Source organism: Astatotilapia calliptera, chromosome 9 (assembly GCF_900246225.1).
Source record: "Astatotilapia calliptera chromosome 9, fAstCal1.2, whole genome shotgun sequence".
Lineage (NCBI taxonomy): Eukaryota > Metazoa > Chordata > Actinopteri > Cichliformes > Cichlidae > Astatotilapia > Astatotilapia calliptera.
The window spans coordinates 10,032,730-10,057,641 of NC_039310.1; the positions used below are offsets into that span (position 1 = coordinate 10,032,730).

At 42.2% G+C, this 24,912-nt stretch overlaps 1 protein-coding gene across 2 annotated transcripts in view; it reads left to right on the forward strand.

Annotated features, from left to right (window-relative positions):
• Positions 1-24,912, forward strand: part of vav3 (vav guanine nucleotide exchange factor 3) — a 92,218-nt gene that overhangs the window by 21,628 nt on the left and 45,678 nt on the right. For both annotated transcript variants that reach the window (XM_026179207.1, XM_026179209.1), the window contains exons 3-6: positions 19,737-19,795; positions 19,961-20,026; positions 22,644-22,752; positions 23,715-23,816. In XM_026179207.1, the coding sequence (XP_026034992.1) occupies positions 19,737-19,795; positions 19,961-20,026; positions 22,644-22,752; positions 23,715-23,816 (336 nt within the window). The remainder of the gene's footprint in view (positions 1-19,736; positions 19,796-19,960; positions 20,027-22,643; positions 22,753-23,714; positions 23,817-24,912) is intronic.

A 24,912-nucleotide genomic window follows, 5' to 3' on the forward strand; every position in this document is an offset into this window, starting at 1 on the left:
GGGTTATTTCTTTTTTTTGTTCTTTATGTTTTGGATGGGGTGTCTAAAAGAGGTCTGGACCCTTGAAAGCAACTGTCCTTCTTGGAGGACAGCAGGGAGATAGGGGTTATTGATTGCTGTCTTCCTCCTCAGTTGACTGTGATAAATTTAACTGTGGAAATCCACTAAAGCCTGATGCATCTCCTGACCAGCCACCCCCCCATCATTTCTCCCTCTCTGTCTATTTCCTTTGTCCTTCAGCTGTACTGCTGATCACTGTGGTCAGATATCATATGTCTAATGGATCCTCGGGTTGTATCCCTGCACCACAGGGCTGAGCTGCAGGAACAGTGAGTCGCAACTGCTTCGGAGGCACATTTTAAAGGCTACAATTAGGTTATGATCAGAGTAATTGCTGGTCATTATTTTGTTCTCCGCCCCAGATATGGTAGAGATACCTCACGGGTTGTTGCTAACATCTTTCCAGCATGGCGTTGGAGGTTGGTGGTGTCGTAGGTGTCAGTCGATTAAACCTGCAATTAAACTCTCAGCCTCGCGGAGCAGTGAACCCACCTACAACAGACTAATTAGTCTGGCTTTGAAAGTGTAGCCTTCTCTCCCATCATGGTGTAATGACTTTTCTGCTTTGTGACAACACAACAAAAGGTTACAAAGATGTCAGTAACACAGAAAGGAGCTCGGTTTATGGCTGTTTTGTGTGGTTTTTTTAATGCTAAATGAGGCCTTCAGAGAGAGAAGCCAGTCCAAACCTCTGCAAAAGCAATTAATCAGATTTTATTGGCAGGCGGCTCGAGACCACAGCTTTCTCTGGTGGACATTTCAACGTACAGAATGCATGTGCAAGCCTTAACTTTAAAAATCACTGCATTCCAGTTGCATTGTGCATGCTGGCTGACTGGCACATCTACTTTTAATGGAGCTGCAAAATTTATACTCCTTCCGCTCTTGGTGTGCTGCAGTGACTTTGTGCATGAAGAGAATCTGTTCTTCATCCTCAATCCATAGATCTGTGTACGTGGCTCGCTGTAATTAGCTCAGAGATGCAAGGGTGTCATCCACAAATATCTGAAACTTCACACAGGTGAATGGCTCAAGGACTCTAACATTTTAACCACGAAGGATGCTATCATATCCTACATCCCTTTGAGTTCAGTAGGTGTTCCAGAGAATTCTCCACAGTCTTGTTACCAGAGAAATGTTGGCCATTCAGTGCTTTTTGTAGACCTTGAGTTCCAGCGTGTGTGAAAAAGCTTCCTTGGTTCACTTGCTGTGCACTTGGGCTTAAAGTCAATCCCAAAACAATTTGACAGAACCTGCTGAAAGCTCTGTGGATAATTCATGGACTCCTGGTGACTGACTGCACGGCAGCTGATTTCACTGGAAACACACTTCTCATAACAACTGGCTTCTTCAAGCATGAGCGCGTGCACTCGTGCAAAAAACAGAAAACCCATCACGCACACACACACACCAACTGCCCGAGCCCAGTTGTGTCTTTCTAAAGACCCCCCCCCCCCCGCAGCTCTGCTTGCCGGCTGCAGGCTCTTTGATTGTTTCAGAGTGTGAAAGAAAAAAACTTGATGATTGTGCACATCTGTTGGAGCTCTCCGTGTGAGCTGAGTTGAAGCCTAGCTTGTGGCAACCATCACCTTACTCTGTGCACACACAAACGGAGCTGAAGAGTAGGCTGTCATGGGAACTCGGGATCTTTTGGTTATGGATGTGTGAGCTGAAGACAACATATGCTTAATTTCTTGCTCTGTCCAATTTCTGCATTGCAAATTTTTCCTTGGATTACATTTTTCATTTAGTCAACTCACAGGTGACAAAACATACACAGATTTCTCCAACAACCCTTTCTTTGCTTTTGGTTATACTCCATCCACTATGATCATATTTGACTTTCTTTTAAATATATCAGGGAGGCAACTGAATGTCTGCAATTAAGCTGATTAAGAGAAGAATGGAAGCACGAGGCTCACTGTAATAGCTTTTGTGGACAATTAGATGAAACCGGGGAAGGCCGGCACTCACATGGCCAGAGTGAGGCAGAAGCTAAGACTCATCACCACGGCTACCAGCGTCCTCAAAGAAAAGCTAAAACTTGCCCTCAAACAATAATTCTGTGACATTTGAAAAGCCTCACTGGCCTTCTAACGTTGAATTAGGGAAAAACTTGCCTGATAGTGTAGGTTGTAGTGTTTGCATACGAGTGTGTGAGAGTGCCTCTATATTTGCGTGCATGCTACAGTGACTCCTCCGAAGACTGATTCATCTCAAGTCTCAGTAAGCAGCAGGAAACAGGAAGAGGAAACGGTCACCACAGAACCCCTCTGGGGTTGTTTCTATATTCAAATTTGCCTTCAGGTGTAAGGGTGCATGTGCACTGCTATCTGTCTGCATGTGCTGCATTTTGACTCATGCCTTTAAAATCCAAACCACCCATGGTGGCCCCATGGTGCCAACCAGCCTGTCGAGGCCTACAGTATATTTTGTGTAAGTGTGCTCTGGTGAGCCAGGCCTAGACAATTGGACTCCTCCCCACCACCCCCACCACCACTCTCCACCTCCTCAGTCTTGTTCTGCCACAGGCTCTATCAAGCCCGCACTCTTCCTGTGACCGGGCTCCGGCCCTGGAAGTGGAAGTGTGTGTGTGAATGTGGGAGAGTTTATGACACAGAGAGGAAAAAGAGTGTGCTCTGACTGGAAAACTGGGTGGAAGGGGAATTTATATTTATATTCTTGCCACTTTTGGTCAGTGGTGTGTGTGTGTGTATCTTTGTGTAAAGACATTGTGTTGTATGTCCCTGCCCCATACCAGTTCAAAAGGGAGCCTCCCGTTGAGCATGAAACACATTAACCCTTCAGGTAGTGCTACTGTAAAAAGATTTAAAAGGAGCTCACTACTAAACCGATCCTTCAGTGAAGGTTTTTTTGTACTTATAAAAGCAACACCGTCATTCTAATTCTTTGCGTTTGCATCTCAAATGAGAGTTGTGGCCTTCTTGTCATGTCGATTGACATCAGGAAACAGTAAGAGGCCAACGGCGGTTGTGCTTGCAGCGTTCTTATGGTAAAGGCTTTGTGTGTTAGGCTGCTGTTCGGTATTGAGGTTACCTGGGCGTTTAAACATGGCAGGTATTTTTAGGCCACTGCCGACACCGGGCCAGCCAGAGAGCATGTGAAGCTAAGCCACCGCGGTCAGGAAAGACGACAGAGACTGAAGCGAAGGACTGAAAACCTCCCTCCTCCCCTCTCTGCCCTACATTCTGACAGATTTTCTTCTTACCCCTGCTTCAATATGGACTGTTTCGCTACCTGGAATTACTGACCTACATCGCAGTGTGGCTAAATGCTACAGATGCATTTGAGGGCATTTTTGTTATTTTCTTTTTTCCATTCTTAAGACAATGACGTAAATGTTTGGTTTAACTGTTATTTCGAGCAGTAATGGACTACATTTCATCGGCGGGGATTGCTTCAGTTTTTGACATTAGTTTAGTGTCTTTTCCAACCTTACAAGCAACTTCCATTATCTCTTGTTTTGCGTGAATACCTGTTGGGACCTGGAAATTGTAGCTGGAGATCTGCTCTTAAAATTTGTAGTGGGACGATTGTTGCTTGTACAAACTGGATAATGAGGAGTCTTTTCATCCGGCTGTGAAGGCAACAAAAAACTTGATCTTTCTCTGTTACGTAAAAGTTCATACAATTCATGCAAAATCAAAGATGCTCACATTTTTAAAACAACACATTTTGCTGTTAGATGTCTTAAGCGTGTGGCTCGAGTTCCTGAAGTCTTGTTGCAATACGATTTGTAAGCAACCCCTGGAGACTCAAGAACAGTCAAATTTTGAACAGGACGTCTTATTTTTGCAGTTTGCTAAAAAAAAGAAGACAAAATCCAGATTTCTTGTAATGTTACTGTTCCATCTCTTTTGATCTCATCACTCCGTAGATACAGTTACATTTGTGCAAACTGCCATATCAGACCTTACTGTACCCACATACAGTAAGGTCTGATAGTGGGTCTCAGGATTTCATTCAGCAGTCGGGGTGATGTCGGCCACCACACTGAGGTCAGTGAGACCCTCCAAACCAGTCATTGTGAATGATGCTTCAGGCAGACGTCTCCAGACTCTTTCACGCCTGTCACATTTCCTCAGTGTGAATCTGCTGCCATCAGTGAAAACAACAAGGTGGTGGATCTCCCAGTTCTGGTGTTCCCCGAAAAATGCCAGTTGAGCCATGCAATGCTGGACTGTAAGCACCGATCGCACTTAAACTTACAGTTTGGTGAAAACAAGCATATGAGTGGCCCTGAAGGTCATTTTGTAGGTTTCCTGGCGGACTTCTCCCATTCCAAATACCAGATATACCAGTTCCACTTCTAAGTTAATGCTTCTATCCAGCTCTCCTCATGTAGTGGGTGATCTGGGTATCTCCACGTATGTGCCATCCTGAAGAAGTTGGACTGTCTGTGCCACATGAATGGGCTGCAGGTGTCATCTTAAGCTACCAGCAGTATCAAGGACATTAGTAACAATACAAAAAAGTACTAGGAGGTATCAGTCAGGAGGGAGAAAGAGAGAGCAGCAGTCCTTGGCCACCATATGCAAATCTGTTTCCTTTTTGGAGCTTGTCTAGTTTTTGCCTCTCAGGTGCACCTGTTGTCAGTTAAATGTGCGTCAAAGGAGTTAAAATTGATTCACAAAGGTTGATATTTCCTAACTGGGTAGATATCCAACTGATCAACTGATTAACTGATTAACTGATCAAGCACACACATCCATACATATGCAATAATACTAAGTGCAATAATCCTTTCTGTCATCGTTGTATTTTTACTCAGTTGTATATAGTATTTGTATTTGTATTCTATTTTTATCTTATCGTATATTTATTTTATTTTATTCTACTGTATATAGTATTTTATTTTATTCTATTCTGTACAGTTGTGTACTGTATTTATTCTTATTGTATTCTAATTTTTGCCTCATAACTTTTGCACTGTCCACTTCCTGCTGTGACAAAACAAATTTCCCACGTGTGGGACTAATAAAGGTTATCTTATCTTATCTTATCCTTGCAGTTTAGCTGACCTGGTGCCATACTGTGAGTTTCATGTGTTAATTGACACGAAACTCCACTTTTTTTCAAGTTTTGTGACACAATAAACTCAGATTTCTCCATACTAGCCGTATTTATACACACTATTCATAGACGAAACACCCAAACTCCACTGTGCTGCTTACAGATGAGCGTTGGAGGTGAATTTATTCAGAACGTGAGTTGCCTGTGGTCAGTGTTCTCTTCCAGATGAGCAGCGATTCACCGAGAATGTTTAGATTCTGCATGTTTATTTCGCTCTCTTCAATCCACTTTCTCCCCGCTGTGCAGCCAGTTTCCCCTGGGCGCCCGCTAGCTTCATCTGAAAGGAGATGAATGAGGGAGATTTTGTTTTCAACAAGGGCAATCCCTCGCTGACACATCTTTAAAAACTTTCACCAAAAACCTGTCAAGAGGTGCCGGAGGCAGCATCTGTCATCTCTGCGTCAGAGCTAACGGCACTGAATCACAGGGACGTTTACGTCCTTCTGATTTCGCCGAGATGCTTTTCTGTAATGTAAAGATTGTGCAGAATCGTTGCAGAGGACTGTGTGCGTGTCAACAAAGCTTTTTCCAGATGCAACTGTGGAGAAGGAAGGGGGGGTTGGGGTCTTTTCCTCTTTGTGTTGCTTCGGAGTGGTGGAGGTGGAGTGGGTGGATGCGCTGTCATTCAAAAGTGGGGGCGATTCTAAATAGCTAATCTCCATCCTCCACGCTCTTTGAATTCTATCCCATCGTAGCAACTGCTCCGAGTTATATAATATCCAAAAAAGAGGCAGTTTTGATGAGCTCACATGGGGAGAAGTTTGCGCAGTAAATGAAATAATGCATGAAGGCAGCCGTGTGATTCATCTTACATGAAAAGCTGCAGTTTGGGTTTCTGGGTGAACGTGGTCAAGATTCTGATGGGGATTATAGTAATATAATATTAATCACTGTGTGGTTATTTGATGAGATTTAATCCATAAATCCATCAAAACAATATCCACGAAACAAGAGAAGCAGCTAAAATTGCTTTTGTTGGACATAAGACAGTTTAAGAAACGATGATTTTGGCTTGACTTTAGCGGCAGACATGCAACAGAGGAGTATTCCTTTTGTTTAAACACAATGAAGCGCCCTCATTTAATTAGGAAACGTGTGTTTACTTCAATTAAAATCCTAATAGGATTCAGTAAATTCAACAACAGCCTCCAAATGGACAGTTTTTCATTAGTTTCTAGGGACATGTCATCATAAAAAGAAGCATGATGGAAGATGGCGTGCGTGATGCATTGCAGATCGTGTCTTCGGGGAGGTGTTAATCAATGGAGTCTGATGTGTGCGATTTCTCAAACGGTGCAGCTGTTTTATGTGCACTCGCTTTCTTAGGTTTGACTGTTTAAGCTTCTACTTGTAACACGGAAGCAGCTCGAAAAATATCCAGTGAGCAGCAGTTCTCTGGGGGAAAATCCCATGTTGTTGCCAGAGGTTAGAGGAGAATGGACAGACTGGAAATGATGGGAAGGGAACAGTAACTTCAACCCAAGATATGCAGATGACCATCTCTGAACGCACACCATGTCAGACTTGAGGCGGATGGGCCAGAGCAGCAGAAGACCACAGCGAGTGTAACTCCTGTCAGCTAAGAACGGGAACACGAGGCTGTGATTGCTGAGTGAGTTCTCAAAGGTTGCCTGGTCTGACGTTTGGAGGGTAGAGTCAGAATTTGGCATAAACAGATTACACCCTACTATCATTTACTTTCCATTTAAATTCTCAGCCTGGCTTTTGTTCTTGCTCTTTTTTGCATTTCTTTATTCATTTCTCATTTTTCTTCTGCTTTTTTCCACTCAAAACTATGTATAAAATTGAATGTTAACTGCAAATATATGATGAGACCCTAAAAATAACCCTCTACAAACAAGTTTATTAGAGTTGATGTACTCATCAGAAAGCTGCTTTTCTGTAGCTGAGTTCCTCTAAGCCTTCGTAATGGACAGATGAGTGATGTATTTTCCTTTATGGCGTTTAATTATTCAAGCAAAAGTAAAACACCATAACAAGATTGCACACAGCTGCATGACTAATGCGCAGAATCTGCACAGGCTGATTGAAACAGTGCCTTTTTAAGCACTCGTGATTATGATGGTAACTCCTCGGGGTATGCTAAATGATGCTAACCCACTTATGCCATATAGATCTGACAAGCTGGCTATTTGCGGCCAGCGCGTTAGCAACACAGATCCAGAAGTGCCGACACGTTTGTTGCATTATAGAGGATACGAATATATTTGGTTATTCAGTCTGGCCTTTTTTTGGCTGCAGTTTCAGAGTCAGTTTACGATTTCATCAGTTGGTTTGATGTGTCATGTTATGTACATCAAGAAGAGCTTCCACATTACCATAACTTACATCAGAATTAACTCGGGCTGCTTTCGCAGCTCTACTTTTTCATCTGCACAGGTCTGTCGAACTCATTTTAGTCTGTGAACCACATATAGTTTTGATAACAAATGTGGGCTGAACCAATAATGCGATTACATAACTTCCCTTCTTTGCATACAGAAAAATTACCAATCATATTTTCACAACAATTTTCAAAACATTTGGTGTAGGACAGTGGTGTCCAAATCCAGGCCTCAAAGGCTGCTGTCCTGCAAGTTTTAGATGTGTCCTTGATCCATCACAGCTGATTTAAATGGCTAAATTACCTCCTCAACATGTCTTGAAGTTCTCCAGAGGCCTGGTGATGAACTTATCATTTGATTCAGGTGTGTAGACTCAGGGTGAGACCTGAGGTTTGCCAAGCCTGGCCGAGGAGGCAGCATCGGCCCGCCAAAGGCTCCAATCTGGCCCCTTGGAAGGTTTTGGAGAATGTGAAGGAGGAAATAAACGGCCATTCATATCACACCTAAATAAAAAAGTAATGGATCAACAATTAAATAACAGAACTATCTAGTCTAGTGATTTATGATTTTTACACTGGGTTTTCAGTGCAATGAGCTGTAATTTTACACATGTATTTTTTACAATTTAAGCCCAAAGCAGCATTTCTTTATTATGTGGAAAAACTATAGCACGCCTTAAATGTGTAGTAAAACGTCTTTACACTCTCAGAAAGGGAAGTTTCACTTTACAGGCCTCCTTCATTGCACAGTTTAATTTGACAATCCTGGATGAGATGATTAGCTTTAATCCAGCTTGTTGTATACACTACCCTTGATAATAAGATGACCAATAAAAGGTGGTATATTAATATACGCTTCTGGCCTGACATGAGGAAAGTCTGCATTTACTTTGCTTTTATTGTCTGGAGCCAATATGAAAGGCGTTATTACTTTATACCACCGAGATTTGGATTTATGGTAACATTTCATTGAGGATTTAGCTCATGCCGCTCGACAGTCGACAGTATAATCCGGCGATGACGAAAAGAGGTCGTAAAATACCTGACATGTAAACTAGCACGATGAATAGCTCTGCGAAGTGCAACAAGATTGATAACCCTGATTCAGTCTTTGTTTACCTACATTCAGAGCGGCTGTAAATCAAGAAAAAAGCAGAGCGAAGGATGTGTCTTCTGAAGCTCCCGGCTCTATGTTTCTTCTCTGAACTGGGCGACAGTTTCCTCTTCTGAGTGGCTCCTAAGACTCGGCTCTCTGGTGCACCACAGATCTGTCGACTTTTCTGACCTTCCAGCTCTTAATTACATTCTCCTGGTGTCCCCGGTGGATTCAGCCCCCAATTAAACGACTGAAGTAAAAGCGAATAAAAGTTTGAGTTTTAAATTCAAGTCAATTTGGCCAATGCTGTTAAAAAACAACCCAGCTATTTTATATAAAGCGGTTTACATGTTTCTTTGTTAGTCTGCCAGCTGTGGAGAATCTTTAGCGAGTAACGATCGTTGCTGTTGTCATTCATCAGCGCTCCCGTCGTGCTTCTGCAGTTTGTCAGCCTACATAAAAGCAGCAGACATTCGAGGACGTGTTTGTGTCCCAGTCCTGACCCAAACAGATCTCAAACTTGTTTTCTAATTAATTTGCCTGTGATTCCATTTTCACAGCACTCACTCACATCCCCCGTTTGGGTTCATAATATCCTGTGGGGTGAGACGGGGCAGACTAAAACTGAGGCGCATGCTGAAGCTCTTTGAAGGACGCTGCAGGATCAAAGGCTCTCAAAAAAAAAAATTGCCGAGGAATGTCCATATGGATTTTCACTGACCGCCTTAGGACGTCGTTTTCAGCACAGACATCCCACTCGAGCTTGCTCTTACACTTTGTTAAGGTTTCTGGCAGTCTTTCAAGTCTCTGCTCGCCAAATGATCCCAACTAGGAGCTGAAATGTGCAGCCTTTAAACACTGTCCTTGTAGCTTCACTTAAAGAAAAGCACTACTAAAACCAGTTTGTATTTTCCCCTCAAAGAGGCTTTGGGGAGATTGTTTTCCCCTCGTTTGCTTCATTTCATCCCCAGTTAACTGCGAGATAGTATTTCAGCAGCGAGGGACTGATATTGTCATGTCAACGTGATGAAACAATGGAGATTGTGCTGCAGATTGGCTCAGGAGTGGGTGGAAGAGATGAGGTTATGTCTTTAGCACGGCTGCTGCAATGAAGTCAATGATAATACCAGCAGTGAACACAATAGCAAGAAGCTCTGGCTTGTGTCGTACTAACTTCGAGTGGGGGGTCCTCCATGAAGGATTCATCTCTGTATGTAGGATCTTAGCCTGCAAGGACTGCTGAGAATCTTTTGTGTAAACACTTTTGTTGAGCATAAAAGTGGATTAAAAAAATAGAGTGGAAATGTAGCCATAAAATATCAAAATGTACCACAGTTTCGCTGCTCAAGGACAGCAAGGACAACCTTAAGACCTCGACACAGTTGACCTGTAAAATCTGCACGAATTATCTGAATGTTAAAAGCATTTTTTAGACTCGCCTGTTCTTTTTTGGCCTTTTTCAACTTCATTCAATCCGGTTGTTCAGTGATGACGCGACGAATCCTACTTCCGGGTCTAAAGTAGTCTGCGTTTAATATGGCTTTTATGTTGTTAACATGTTTAATGCTATGTATTTTCTTCTATTTGATCTCAAAAAGCTCCTAAAACAGTCAGTGATCACTGTTGACCTCCCTCGGCTTTTATTACCGCTAATCATTTATTTAAGCTCAGTTTTTAAAACCTTAGGATGTAACTACAGCCCAGCCCATGCAGCAGTATATGAATGACTAACTTTGTATTGTAGATGAATTATCTCAGTTGTTCTCCTGGCTGAAGTTTGGTCCTTTTACAGCATCCTGCCATGCGATTACATTTGTTCCTGACCACCGAGAACACTCACGTTAACTTTTATCGAGTGGAAAAAAAGTTAGCTTGTTTATATTATGCTAACATAGCTATGTCGCTAGCGGTCACGTAGCACATCATTATATACCAGCTAGCCAAACTTCAGTAACCCTACAAACGTCACTGCTGTTTAGTTTTCTGTCTTCATTTATGTTGGAAGTGATAAGAAAGCTGTATGTTTTAATTTGTTTCCAAAACCCCGCAGTCAGGACATGCTATATTGTATTTAGATAGAAGCTAGCGAGCTAACTCCCTGCTAACTTCTAACTCCGTTAAATGTCATAAATTCCGTTTTCATGGATGCCTGGATGTTAAACTCAATTGTTACACCTGGTAGAGCAGAACGCTGATCATTTTATTAAAGATGAAAGACTTTAGACAGTTTTTCAACTCTCAGTAATGCCACAGTGATCGTTTGATATATGGACCTGCAGCGGAGTTTAGACCCAGACACGGCTAGTGACGTCAGCCTGAACAACCGGATAGACACAATGAAGAGAGGACAGGAAAGCAGGGGCAAAGACAGAAGACACGCGGCGAAGGACGCAGGTTGGACTCGAACCCGGCCTGGCTGCTCTCAGCCCTTTGGCATGTGATCACCCGCTCAACGCATTGAGCTAAGCTGGCGCCCAGGTTTGCTGCTTTTTAATGCAGCTGTTCACACTTTTTTTTTTTTTTACTTTTTGGAACTTTTTGGTGCTTTTTCCGAACATCCAATCTGACCAATCAAATGCTGCATTTGGCAATAAGTTTGCTGTGTCTCAAAACACAGAGCAGTACTGAATATCTAATGATGTGGAAATAGTAAAATAAAACTATTTTACCTCAGGCGCACAGCTAGACGCCGCTCCTGGTCAATCAGATCTCTGAAATGATTCCTCTGCCCGCGCAGATGTGGTCCCAGCTCTGCCAGCAAGAACTCAAGCTGCCCCGCTGACATCCTGAAATATGTATGAAAGTTTTCAGTTTTTTGTGGTCAGTTTGTAGTCAGGTTTGTATTCACCGAACACCTTTGAACAGGCTTTGGATGCATGCAGGTAAAGTGTCTTTAGAGCTAAAGGGAAACGGGATGTGAACATATCTGACAAACATTTAGCTTTTTGTTAGCTTTTAAAATAATTTGCATGAATAAACAATGACAGATGCAAAGATTTCTGCTTGCTCTACTAGAAGCCTGAAAAAACTGGTGCTTGCTCTCAAGACATCAGACTGGATAAAATGCTAAAGACTGTCCAAAGAAACGACATTGAACTAGCATTCATATACAGAGATGTGAATCGTTAACAAGATGAAAGACATGAGCAATATTGGCAATATTGATTCTAAATGAGCAAAAACCTTTATTAGTTATATTTATGTACAAAAACATAAAATTTATGACAGAGCCCAGGTTTTAGATGTGCACAGGGGTTTCACTGCATGGCAGGTATTCCCTAAAGAAGAAAGCCAAGGTGTTTCAGTCTTCCACCACGTCATGTTCACTTATGAGGTCTTCCTTGATTTCACGGCGCTCTCTATGTGCATGTATGTGCTGGCGCGTCTGCTTACTGCTGGCCAGTTGTGAGCAGCCTGCTGATTCAGGCACTGTGAAGCTCAGCTGGAGTTAAATAATCTGCCAGAAAAGTGAGGATTTGGCAGATCAGATGTGTGTATTTGGGAACATCACTTGTTTTGTGTTTTTTCACGTTGTGTGAAAACCATGCAAATGTGTGATCACATGTGAAAAACGCTCCCCCACTGATGTGAATGTCAACCATTCAGAGAGGCTGAAGACAAGCATGTGTGTGAGTGAAGGATCTGCTTGTGAGGCTGGGACTACATGTGTGAGCGACTGTGTGTGTGTGTCCTGAGGGGCTGCGGTCCGTGGAGGTTGATGTGATTTACCTGGACAGTGAGGATGACCTTACTTCTAACCTTACTCTGCTGAGAGAAAGAAATGAAGGCAAAACTCAGACGCTTGTTGTTTGTTGTGAATATTTGCTCTAGGATTACACAGAGACTGATGAGCTCAAATTAAGACATGGAGTGAAGCTGCGATGTTAAATTAGCTGTCAGCTATCACACTAATTTCATGCTGGAATACAAGTTCTTGAGCATCAAACAGCCCTCAAACTTACAGATAATTAGTTAATTAGTTATTAATAGCACTTTCAAAATCTTGTTTTGGTAAGGAAAATCCCTGCTTGTTTCCAGTTATCAGCACATCTGTTATTAATTGGAATAGATAGAAACCAAAGCTGTTTTTACTTGGCTAGGCTGTGGGACATTTTCACGATAGATGGAAATAACTAATATGCGAGCATAGGGAGAAACGAGAGAGAAATGCAAGCAAGCTGGTTTAAAAGCTACCACATAGGTACATTACACACACGCACAGAGATACACGCTAAGTGCTAAGTAACTTGATCGACCTCTGTCAGTCAAAGTGGCCATGTCCTCGAGTCCAGTATGAAGGTGGATGAGATAAAAAAAAGCTCTGTTGAGTTGAGCCTAGTCTATAGTGCTCTTCTTGGAAAAACAAATGTGTTTGGCACAATAAAACACCGGGAGAGGTTTAGTAAAGATAAAAAGATTTTTAAAAAGTTACTTTATACCTATTCTGTAAATGTGTTTTGTGATCATCAATGGTATAAAATGTGGATGTAGCATCTGAAGGCCACCAGGTGGCGATAGCTGTGTTTGCAAAAACACTTCCAGTCCTGTGGACGTCAGTGAGAAAACCGCTTCCTGTCTCGACCTAATGAGTTTATGGGCTCAGTCACTCATGTCGGGTCACACTGAGTAACGTCCATGCTGTGTTTCAAATTGGAAGATGATCTAATAATGTGCTAACGGCTAACAACTTGTCAACCACAAGTCTTTTAATAGTGAGCTCGCTGTTTCACGCCCCCTTCTGGCCACACCCACTGCTCATCAAAATAGCACCTTAGAAACCTGTTAGTGACATCACGGCAGCTATGTCCATGTTTTTAATGTTATGAAGTCAGGAGTGTGCGGGGACTGACTCGCTTTTGGAGCCAGTCTCTAGTGACCACTGTCAAACCTGCAGTTATTTAAGAGATCTGATTTTTTGAACTTTTGAGCTAAACTGGTTCCCTGGTTCATTTTTAAGTCCTTGAGTCTGACACTTGATTAAACCTGAAAGTCCCTGCGGTTTGACTCAGAAGCCGTCTCAAAGAGCTGAAGAGGAGGAACTCTGCAGTCTCTGAGGTTTCTGAGACTGCCTCTTGTTGTCATTTAAAAGAAGTTGTTTTTGCCATAGAAATAATGGAAAGCAGTGTTAGCTTGATGCAGAGAATGGCTGTCTAAATGACGCAGGCAGCAAAACACAGGGAAATGGCCGACGTGTGCTGCATTCCAATCAGCTATACATCTGTATATCCAAACACACTAATGATGTATTATGGGCCTTAATGAGCCGTGGCACTGATTGTCAAACACGCTCTCGCTCTCTCTTTCTGTGCCAATCAGGTTTTTATTCTCCCCTTTATATCTGGATTAGATTTTATGCACCAGCTGCATCCGTCAACTGGATGTACTCCCAAACAAGCATACACCCACATCCACGTGTGTGTGTGTGTGTGTAGACACAAATAACAATAATAAATCTCACGCCCAACAGCACAGTCACAAAACACAAGAAGCAAACTGAGATCAATTAGTCTAAGTAACACGTGTACTCCACCCCCCATGTCTCACTTACACCTACACCCGATATAAACCAGAGTGCATCGTGTTCACTCTCTCTGTGGTGCCGTTTGATGGCTTTTTCTTCTACATTGTTCCACTTTAACAGTAAATGTTTGATGGGAAAAGCAGTTGAACTGGAAGAGCTTTTTGGTTTTTCTTGCTGAAAATACAAACAAGATTTTTTTTTGGACGTACTGAAAGCTTCTTGCTTTCATTAAAGTTTCATCAAGCGCGGCCTCTGACAGAGGCAGTGGAGAAAAAGCAAACAAAGCGACCGATTGATATGAAAAAAAGACATTTGTAGATGAGACTAACAGAACTTTATAATATTGTTTTGCATGTTTTAGCAGAGCTAGTTAGTTTTTTTGTTTGGGCCAAAAGATAAATCGGAGCTTTAAGTTTCTCCTCTGCTGCAGCGACTCACACACAGAGCATCCTTCACTTTAACGCCCTCAAACTCATCCTCTTAGACACAGTCTTTGTGCAGAGAGCAAACCCAAGCTGTTCCAAACACAGGCGGCTTCAAGACAGCGAGCGTCGCAATCGTTGAAATAACTGCTACAGCAGCGAGAGAAGAATGCAGCCGACGCCAACACGCTGCAAGATGCTTTCACACCTGTTTGTTTGGTGTGGTTTAAACTGGCCCCTCAAGTGTTACACCTCTGGTTTGTTTTACACAAGAAAAATCTTAAATGTGGAGTTTGCCAGACAGCTGATCGTGTAGATGGAAGTCTATATGCAAAGCATGTAATATGATGAGCTTCATGTGTTCCACAGTGGTGCCTATTTTTAGCTGGCAATCGGTGATTTAGAAATAAAGAAAAGGAGAAACAGAAAGGAGGAGTAAAAGCAGAGAGCAGGAAACTGGGACAGCGTGCTGGGCTGTGTGTGAAACCAATAAAGCTGTTGACATGTTATACGTTCACAATGCATCAACCATTTGCTTGATCTGCTCTCCGCCACGAGAGGAAGGAAAGGATGAGCGAGGATAAACAAAGAAGAGGCCGTCGATGGAGATCAGAAATAGGCTCCGATTGATCTCCAGGACAGATATATGGGTTACTATTGATCTTCCTCTAAATAGAGCAAACATGGCACTCGTGTCATTACAATCCAACCAGTGGCGTCGCTGTGTGACAGTGATCCAATTTTAAGATTAAATATTAATGCACAAGTCATATCTATCTATCTATCTATCTATCTATCTATCTATCTATCTATCTATCTATCTATCTATCTATCTATCTATCTATCTATCTATCTATCTATCTATCTATCTACATACATACATACATACATTAGGGCTGCCACGATTACGTCGACTATCAAAATCGTCGACGACTGATTTAATAGTCGACGCGTCGTTTGAAGCTTTGTAAGATCCCAAAAGACGCAGGAATAAGTAGCAGGATTTAAGAGTGTAATAACGGACTGAAACAGAAGATGGCAGCACTGCATGTACAAGGATGCCAGCTAAACCCCGAAGAAGAAGAAGAAGAAGAAGAAGCAGCTGTGTCCCAGAATTCATAGCGCGGCCAACAATGGCGGCAGCTAGTTAGTTTTAATATTACTCTTATTATTCTTTCTGGGTCACAAAATAAACGTTTAACATATTTTCAGGCGAGAATGTAGCTGTGTAAACCTCAAATATCGGCTCAGTTTATCAGGACACCACATATTTTCAAAAGCGCTCCGACGTTTTCAGAGTCGTCTGTTACCCACTAGCTCAATAGCTAGCCGGGGGCTAGGTCACTAGCACGGTGAGAACACCGGACTCCAGGCAAATTGTTTTCAAACCCACCGCCGTCTTTCGCTACTCAGGTTAAATATATATGAGTCACTTAGATAAATTAAAAATGTTGTTGTTTGGCTTTTTTTTTTTAGTATTTTATTTGTTCCTGAGTAAATCGGTTTGTCTGAGATTAAAGTTATAGTTTTTACACAGCTGAATAAACGTCAAGCAGACAGCTGATTATCAGAAGTGTGAGATGCTGGAGAATATACTCTGGTGTCCTGTTATATTTTAGATAGCAAGGAGTTTATTAAACTTCACCGAAACAATCTGCAAATTTCATTAAAATTGAATAAACTATCATCTTGTCTTTATTTTTAGTTAGCACCTTAAAAGCTTAAAGCTATAAGCTAATGATAGTTATATAAGAGCATATGCTGCATGGTGCAATAAGCTGTAGTTTTACGTCCAGTGGATGATGATCTGATTAGTCGACTAATCGCATAAATAATCGGTGACTAGTCGACTATCAAAATAATCGTTTGTGGCAGCCCTAACATACATACATACATACATACATACATACATACATACATGTGTGATTTCTGTGTCAGCCCACCCATGCAGGCTCTGTGTGCTTGTCTTCCATTCTTGTGGGCAGACACATCCTTCATCCTGCTTTAATTGGCCTGATGTGAATCACTTAATCCAGGGGTGCAGCCACAGTCAGACAGGGCAGGCTTATTAGCCTCCATCAAAGGACCTGTGAGCCTTCATCGTGGCTCAAGAGTTGGGAGTTCACCTTGTAATCGGAAGGTTGCCGGTTCGAGCCCCGGCTTGGACAGTCTCGGTCGTTGTGTCCTTGGGCAAGACACTTCACCCGTTGCCTACTGGTGGTGGTCAGAGGGCCCGGTGGCGCCAGTGTCCGGCAGCCTCGCCTCTGTCAGTGCGCCCCAGGGTGGCTGTGGCTACAATGTAGCTTGCCATCACCAGTGTGTGAATGTGTGTGTGAATGGGTGGATGACTGGATATGTAAAGCGCTTTGGGGTCCTTAGGGACTAGTAAAGCGCTATATAAATACAGGCCATTTACCATTTTACCATTTCATCATCTGCTGCTGCAGTACAGTACGTGTCTGCTGCTGAGCCCGTGACCTCTGGACACCAAATCTAACGCTTGATCTTCTGTGTGTGTGTGTGTTTTTAACTTTGAGTTCTTACAGTAGATGCTGCTTTCACGTAGGATTTCGATGTGTGTTACAGTCTTACATAACATCTTTACTTTGCTGACCAATTAAGTTTTGCACCAAAATCATGCCGTCTTGTAAAAAGTCCCATTTCATTTATGGACATTTTCCTGACATTTCTATTATTAGCGGCACGACTGCAGATGGATGTAATGCTGGCGAGCCTTCCAAAAGTCTTGTGCAGATGGTCAGTTTAGTTGCGTGTGACTCATGTAGTCAGCGGAGCCAAAACAGCACAGCGCTTCGCAGAACTCGTCCCCTAAAATCGCCTGCCAGCTACAGCTGGAGGGCCTCCAGAAGCTCGCGGCCGAGTCGCAGCATTTGAACATGTTGTACCTGCCAACACGCTCTCCGGATGTCAAGCCCTTCATTCATTATTAGAGAGAAAGAGAGAGCGCTACATCAGCTTTGTCTAATAACTGTACGCATGTCGCCAGCTCTTTATTATCTCATTCGCGGCTCTGTTTAGATCGCAATACCAACATGCATGCCCATTTCTGTATTCATAAAACAAGCAAGAGCACTGCCTAGACTGCATTAAAGCATTAGTGCTGTCTAAAGTCTGAATCCTTATTATCATCCTTCTTTGCTTGATAAAGGGCTAATTATTGTCTAACCTTCACGTACCTGCTTCAGGACTTGCGTCTTCTGTGTGACAACTCTACATCCAGTGTGTGTGTGTGTTTGGATTTTGCCACTAAATTAGTTTTATTAGTGTTCTACCTGTCCAAACCAAATAAAAGAGCGTCTGACAAAAACATGTGTCAGTGCCCTCAGAGCAGTGATCTTAAATAGCTGCGCGGTGCTTGACATACTCTTTTTTTCTTTTTGTGTTTTGCCTGGATTTTGTCTGTCAAGCTGTCATAGCTTATTTGTGAAGGTTGAGGTGGCTTTCAGGTGTACTTGTAAACAACAACAATAGCACATTCTACACGCATGTTTAGGGTGTGAGGGATTTAGAAGCACCAAGTAGCCCAACAAGCCATTTAATCCCCCCTGACACACACATAAAGACCCCAGTCCTTCACTGGGCAGCTACTTCAGTACTGCTGGTTTGATTTGAAATGCCTCCTTTGCATCCTCCCACTCTTTATTTTGCGCATTCTCAATGTGTTGCTGCTCGTGACGCATCAGGATTTCACAAGATTTCCATCATCACGTGAAAATGATAAGCAGCAGACGACTCATCTATCAGACATCCTTTCCAGCTGATACTGGTATTAAAAACAACCCACAGTTCTGCACATATGTCACACTCTCTGTCTGTCCTCTCTGTGTGCCTCTTAGAGGCGGGCCGATCGATCCAGATATCGATAGTATTGATACTGACGCTGGTATCGGTCTCAGATCGATACTAGCGTGATGAGATGGATTCATTGTTTCTGTCCTCCAAGTTCACTCTGTAGCCTGCTGATTTATGTTAAACTAATTTTTGGGAAATCAAAAAATATACCTCAAACATGCACTATGAAAAATGTGTTGACTGTCACATTTATTTTATTTATAGCCTATAGCACATTTAAACAACAGAAGTTGAGCCAAAGTGCCGTAGAGACGCCCACATTTATATTCCAGGTCCCCAAAACCCCAGACACGAAAAGCTGATGTAGCTGAAAGATGTGTTTTTTTTGTGTAAAGTAATTGTGGAAAAAAAATCACAGTGATTCGGTGTCCATTAAAATTAGATCAAATTTTGAAAATCAGTGATGATTCATCACATAAGTCATACCACACTGCTCTACCCTACATGAACTGCCTTGATAGAGTAAAAGTACCGGTATTGTATCGGCAGTACTGGCCCTATGTTTACTTGGTATCGGACTGATACCGAAATCTGCAGTATCGCGCAGCACTAGTGCCTCTGTTTTCAGGAGGGGGGAAGGGAGCCGTGTGATCAGTATTGATCTCAGAAAGCTCCCAGGCAAATTTATCTGTATTATATCTGTGATGTGTTAGCGTGAGTGCAGGCTTGGCCTCAAAAAGGAGGTTTGTGGGCCGTTTGGCAGGTTTCAAAAACGGAGAATAAACAGAGTTCCCCTGTTGAGTTTTGACTCACATAACATATCTACATTCAGCCAGCTGAGTTCAGTGGTAATTAGTCAGTCTGGTCTCACACACACACACACACACACACACACACACACACACACACACACACACACACACACACACACACACACACGCACGCACACAGGTAGAGATGTTTAAACACACTGGAAGCAGCTTTAAATGACATATCACACTAACAGCCTCAGCTGACACACAGTTTACATCACACCTACTGACAGTAGGTCATGTGACACTGCTTTGTTGTTGGTGTACTGCTGCAGCTGTTGACTGGGAGCCAAAGCAATATTTTTTTGTGTGTATTACACTTCTCTTCTCTCTTTCTGTTCCTTGTTTCTTTTCTATTTGATTTAAATATAAAGTGAGTATTTTAGGAGGCAACGCAGTACAAAAATAATTCCACATGAAGATGTGAAAACAACACAGCATATGAACGTGTTCCTGTAAAATATGCCCCAGTTTGTTTGTTGAGCAACACAGAAGTGTTTGAAAATGCTGCCCTCGTGTGTCTGTTATCAGAAATGCACCTTTGTGATGTCCTGAAACGTGTTTTATGTTTCAGGTTATGGACACACTTTCTAAACTCTCCCACACTGTGATTGTACAACAGACTGGAATCAGGTATGTGGAAGTGAAATGTTTTAATACAAAACAATGCATTTCTTTCATTGCATCTTGTGATCTTAGTAGTGAACAATAAAATCTAATGTAATGGATGCATTATACTGCCACTGGAAGCTTGTGAGGTATTTTAATCCTAAAACACGGACTGCTTTCTCCTCTCAGGCCCTTTCCAACAGAGGACAGTGTTGAAGATGAGGACATCTACAACCACCTGGAGGACCTCATAGAGTATGCTCTCCACCCTTTTGTTTCCAGCCATATCCTTAAGAACATTTTAAGATGGATTTCTAATACACATGTTACATTTTAAAAAGTCAGCAACCTTGTGAGTCTTTATGTGCACATGTGTGTGTCATTATGGCACGCTGAGTAAATGTAAAATGAGCATACTCCAACAAAAAGGGGTTTCTGAGCTCTTTTGCAGATGTTTACACGTCTTTCCGGATGTGTGCAGACAGCTTTTGTCAGCATAGCTGCACAAGATGCAGTCATTAAACCTTTCACATGTCAAGATGCAGTCTGGGGTCTGACAGCTCACCGCTGTGATCCCATTGCACCGCAGTCTCTCTACTTTAGTGTTCGGCTTCCTCTTAAAACTCTCCACGCCTGTGAGGATAAAGCTGCCATTTGTTCCCTGGGTGTTGTCTGGAAGGCAGCCATTTTCAGCATCAACTCGCCCCGCTCTTTTCCTTAGTTAGCTACAAGTGGGGTGTGTGGGACTGTGAATTAATCATTTGTTGTTCAAGCCCTGCTCTGCAGACACCTGTTAGCTTAGCAGATTTAAATGACAGATTTTTCTGTCTAAAAATACCCTTTAAAGTTCATAGAGAGGGTGTTAGCTATACTGCGTGCAACCAATGTAGGTCGGTCGGTGTTCGATACCAACTAAAACCAACCTTTTTTTCACCTTTGGAAATAAAGCAGGGACAAAATAATAACATGACATAATCCTCCTCCGTTGCAGACAGAATGTCTGGCACAGTCCCATTCACAGGCCTTCCTCTAAATGCAGCTGTAGGACTATTGACTCTGGCCTATCTGATATGGATTTTTGAATGCATTTTTGTTTAGACTGAATGCGTCAGATGCCAATTCATGGACAGATTTTTTGTCCCTTCTCTGTTTTTCCAGTTCATAGCTCATAACACTGCAGTTTCCTGTCTGTTTCTGATCAGAAATACTGGCACTTGCATGGTAATTGAAGTCAGCAGAGAGCCATAATCCTACAGCAGAAATGCTGTTGGAAACCTTTACAGTGACACAGTGGTTTGGCCCGTGTTTAACGCTGACAGCTCCTACAGAAGGAAGCGGCACACTAAGAGTAGTGACAGCAAAACAGTGGCTTGATAGCAGCCAGCACGGGAGGTTTGATGTGTCAGCCTGGATCTCACTGAACTGAGCCACATTCTCCCATCTGCTCAGCGTTTAGCAGCCATATAACGGACACAACAGAAACACGCGCACGCCGTTCCACACAACAAGAGGTTTCATTTCATTTGGGTTTTTTTAGCCAAGCATACAATGTTGTTGCCCATCTAGAACCAAAATAAAGCTTTATATGTGCAAAGCATTTAGGATTAAGAGCAAATTCTTCTCTCTCATCACTGGAGATTTCATCTGTTCTAATCTGTTTTAATGTGCAAGGCTAACAAAGTGTTTAAATTCACTGCACTAATTTTTGAAGAGATAGTATAAGTTAAAAGTAATAGTTAAGGGCATTATTTCTCTGTATTCTAGATATCTAGTAATGCCCACTAAAACACTAAAATTGAAATAGACTAGCTTGGCTATTAGCTATGAAGCTTTATGCTAGGCTGTTAGCTATGAGGCCTTATGCTAGGCTGTTAGCTATCAGTCTTTGTACTAGACTATTAACCAAACCTAGCATGAAAAAAATAGTTGTTTTTTTTTACTACTACTTACTACTGTTTCTTAACAAAAGTAACAAAATCCCTCACACAAAAGCTGCTTATAAAACAGGAAGTGCAGCTTAGCATTTACATATTTTGTTTATGATAAAGATGAATTAAAGTAGATTAGATTATTTCTACCTATATCTTCTTTTTACGATAACGTCAAGCTAAGCTGTCTTTCTCTATCATATTGAGACTGAGAAATAGTCTCTCACTCAGAGAAACAAGGTTACAACGTAACCTTATGTTCTGTAGCTCCTTTGTTAGCTTACAGAGGCCCACTTTACCCTCAAGTCCTAAATGAATTTTGACACATTGTCTCGTCTCTGTTTGAGTTATTGCCCTTTACTATAAGACATGACAATAATACATTAGACATGACAATAATACATTAGGTGAAACAGAGTAGCAAACCACAGAGAGAAATATTTTTTTTTTCCTTTATGGTCCACCACCTATGCTGTAGATCTCTTATCCTTGACCTCACCTCCTGCTCCTTACCCTAATAAAACATGCTAATTGTTTACGTCCAATTATCCCCTTAGGTTTCTTTGAACTTGGGAACATTTGGTTCTAAAATAAATGTATGAAAAGTAAAGAAGACGCACACAAACACTGAGTCACATCATGTTAGCCCACCTGCTAAGGCTGCAGTAATTGGCTCCGATGTGAGCAGTCAGAACAGGCTGGTGGCGTCACACATAAAAGTCTTTTCTTGTCTGCGTGTTCCTCAGCCACTTTCACAGCAAGGGATTAAGTTTTGTCCCCTTCTAACAAGATTTGTAGTGTGGTATTAAAATCCACATCTGTAAAACCAGAACCGTGTGTGCTTGTCAAGAGAAGTGAAAACCATTTCATCCCACTCACTCAGGATCAAACAGCAGCGTGATGTAATGCAGTGTCACTGCCTTATTCTTTCATTTGTCCTGCAGTGAGAATGGAGTGGAGGATGAGGAGGACCTTTATGACTGTGTGTACGATGACGAAGAAGGCGGCGAGATCTACGAGGACCTGATGAAGACAGAAGCTGTCCCTCCTCCGGTTTGTCCACCACTGTAACTTCACTTGAAAATGTGTTTTTTTGTTCTTGTTGTCAAAGACTGCAAAGAAAGACTGGTGAAAGAAGTGATGCTACCATCATATCTGACGTCTTAGGCCAGGGGTGAGGAACTCCAGGGCTCAAGGGCAGGTTTTAGATATCACCCTGGGTCAACACACCTTAATCAAATGACTAGTTCATTACCAGGCCTCTGGAAAACTTCAAGACATGTTGAGGACGTAGTGTAGCAATTTAAATCAGCTGTGTTGGATCAAGGACTCATCTAAAACCTGCAGGAGACCAGTCCTTGAGGCCTGGAGTTCCCCCACCCCTGTCTTAGGTGATGGGATCAGACATGGATGGCACTTCCCTACTTGTGTCTCCAAGTGTTCAGCTGACCACATCTTATTTTAAGCTCAATAAATCTTTTATGGGCAGTTTCAGGCAAAATGTAATGCAATGTGTGGTTTGTAAAAGCATTGGGGACAGTATGGAAAAATAACACCACATCCTGCACCGATGGCATATTTTTTTGTAGGTTCTTGTTTGGAAACCATTTAAAACATTAGTCATTGCAATAAAAATGAAATGCTCAGAATGTGGTATCTGTTTGAGAAAATATAGTTTGAGAAATTGAACTTTTTTGAATTCTGAATGGACGTTTGATTATGTGGAGCTGGTCTTCATTGCTTTGTGGTTTCCATGAAACTTGGAATTGAAAATTTACAAAATAAAAATTGGCCTTCTTTTATCTTTCCATCTGAAATATCCTTCAAAAGAGTTCTTCTGAAACTTGGCAAACTTGAACAAAAGCACTGAAAGAAAGTCAGATGAACCTTGGTGCCAAAGCAGATTCTGAATGCCTTTAAAATGCTGTTTAAATTTCAAATATACATTTTTTAAATTTAAGTGATTATTTATCAATGTATCTATTCAAGTGTATAATGTGTGCGTGTGTGCGTAGGCGTTCCAGAAGCAAGCAGAGACTGACATCAGGAGTTGCTGCTTGACAGAGATCAAGCAGACAGAGGAGAAATACACTGAGACCCTGGAGTCTATAGAGAAGGTACACACTGGCTGACTGGTGGTTGTCATTGTGCAGCCCAGGCTTCCTCACATTGCTACGTGCTGACTGAAATTTTAAGCAGGTAATCTCATCTGCATCCCATGCTGAGTTTGTACGCTGGCGATACTTGGAAACATCGTCTCGTTGAAGTAATCAGAATTATAACTGCCAGTTATTGTGATTTGGTTACATCTCAGAAGTAAAAAAGCGGCCCCCGATCACAGGTTTAATGTGACATGACTGAATTAGTTTGAAGCTGCGGGCCCTCCAGAGTTCTCTATTAAACCTGCTGAGCGAGTGTGTCTCAGTTAGCTTGAGTGACGAGTACTTACCCACAAAGCTGTTGTGAAAGAACATAGGATGAAGCGCTTTTGGACATCTTTCACTAATATCCAGGTTGCCAGCACTGTTTCATAAATTGGTGTCAGTCTAACTAACTTTATTTCATTAGGTGGAAGTATTATCGCTCTGTTTCCCTTTACGAAGGATGACTGGAAATCAATTTGGCCTCTTTATCACCTTCAATATGAGAAACTGTGAAACTGTAATGACCTCTTTTCGGGTGTAATGGAAACAAAAAAAAGCGGTGTAACACTCCGCACACCATGAGAAAGAAGCGAGGTGAAGGATGTATTTATATTTTTGAAATTAGCCGTGAGTAAAATGTAATCCCAGCACTCCTTCCAACAAACGCCCTAACAGAGAGCTCTGAGAGCAGCCGCTCGCCTGTGGATGTGTTCCACCTTACCCGGCACTTTTTACAGGACTGTCTTGGACTACTTGTCTTCTACCTCTTGTGTACGTTCACGTCTGCTAAAAGACCTCGCCTGATTTCCCAGAGGAGCGCCTCAGTAGATGACTTTCGATATGAAGTGGATGGTGGAATTTAGTTTGTGCTCGCCCGCTCCTTTGAAATGTAGAGGTGACTACACTGTGGGAGTTTTCTGAGAGGAAATCATTAAATTGCAAACTCTGAAAATGAGATTATTGTCGTGACCCAGACGCTCCTGCTTGTTTTCGCTGACTGCAGCTCTTTGCAACTTAGCCCTATAATATAATAGCGTCTCACGCAAAATGACTTTCCCACTCTTACTCT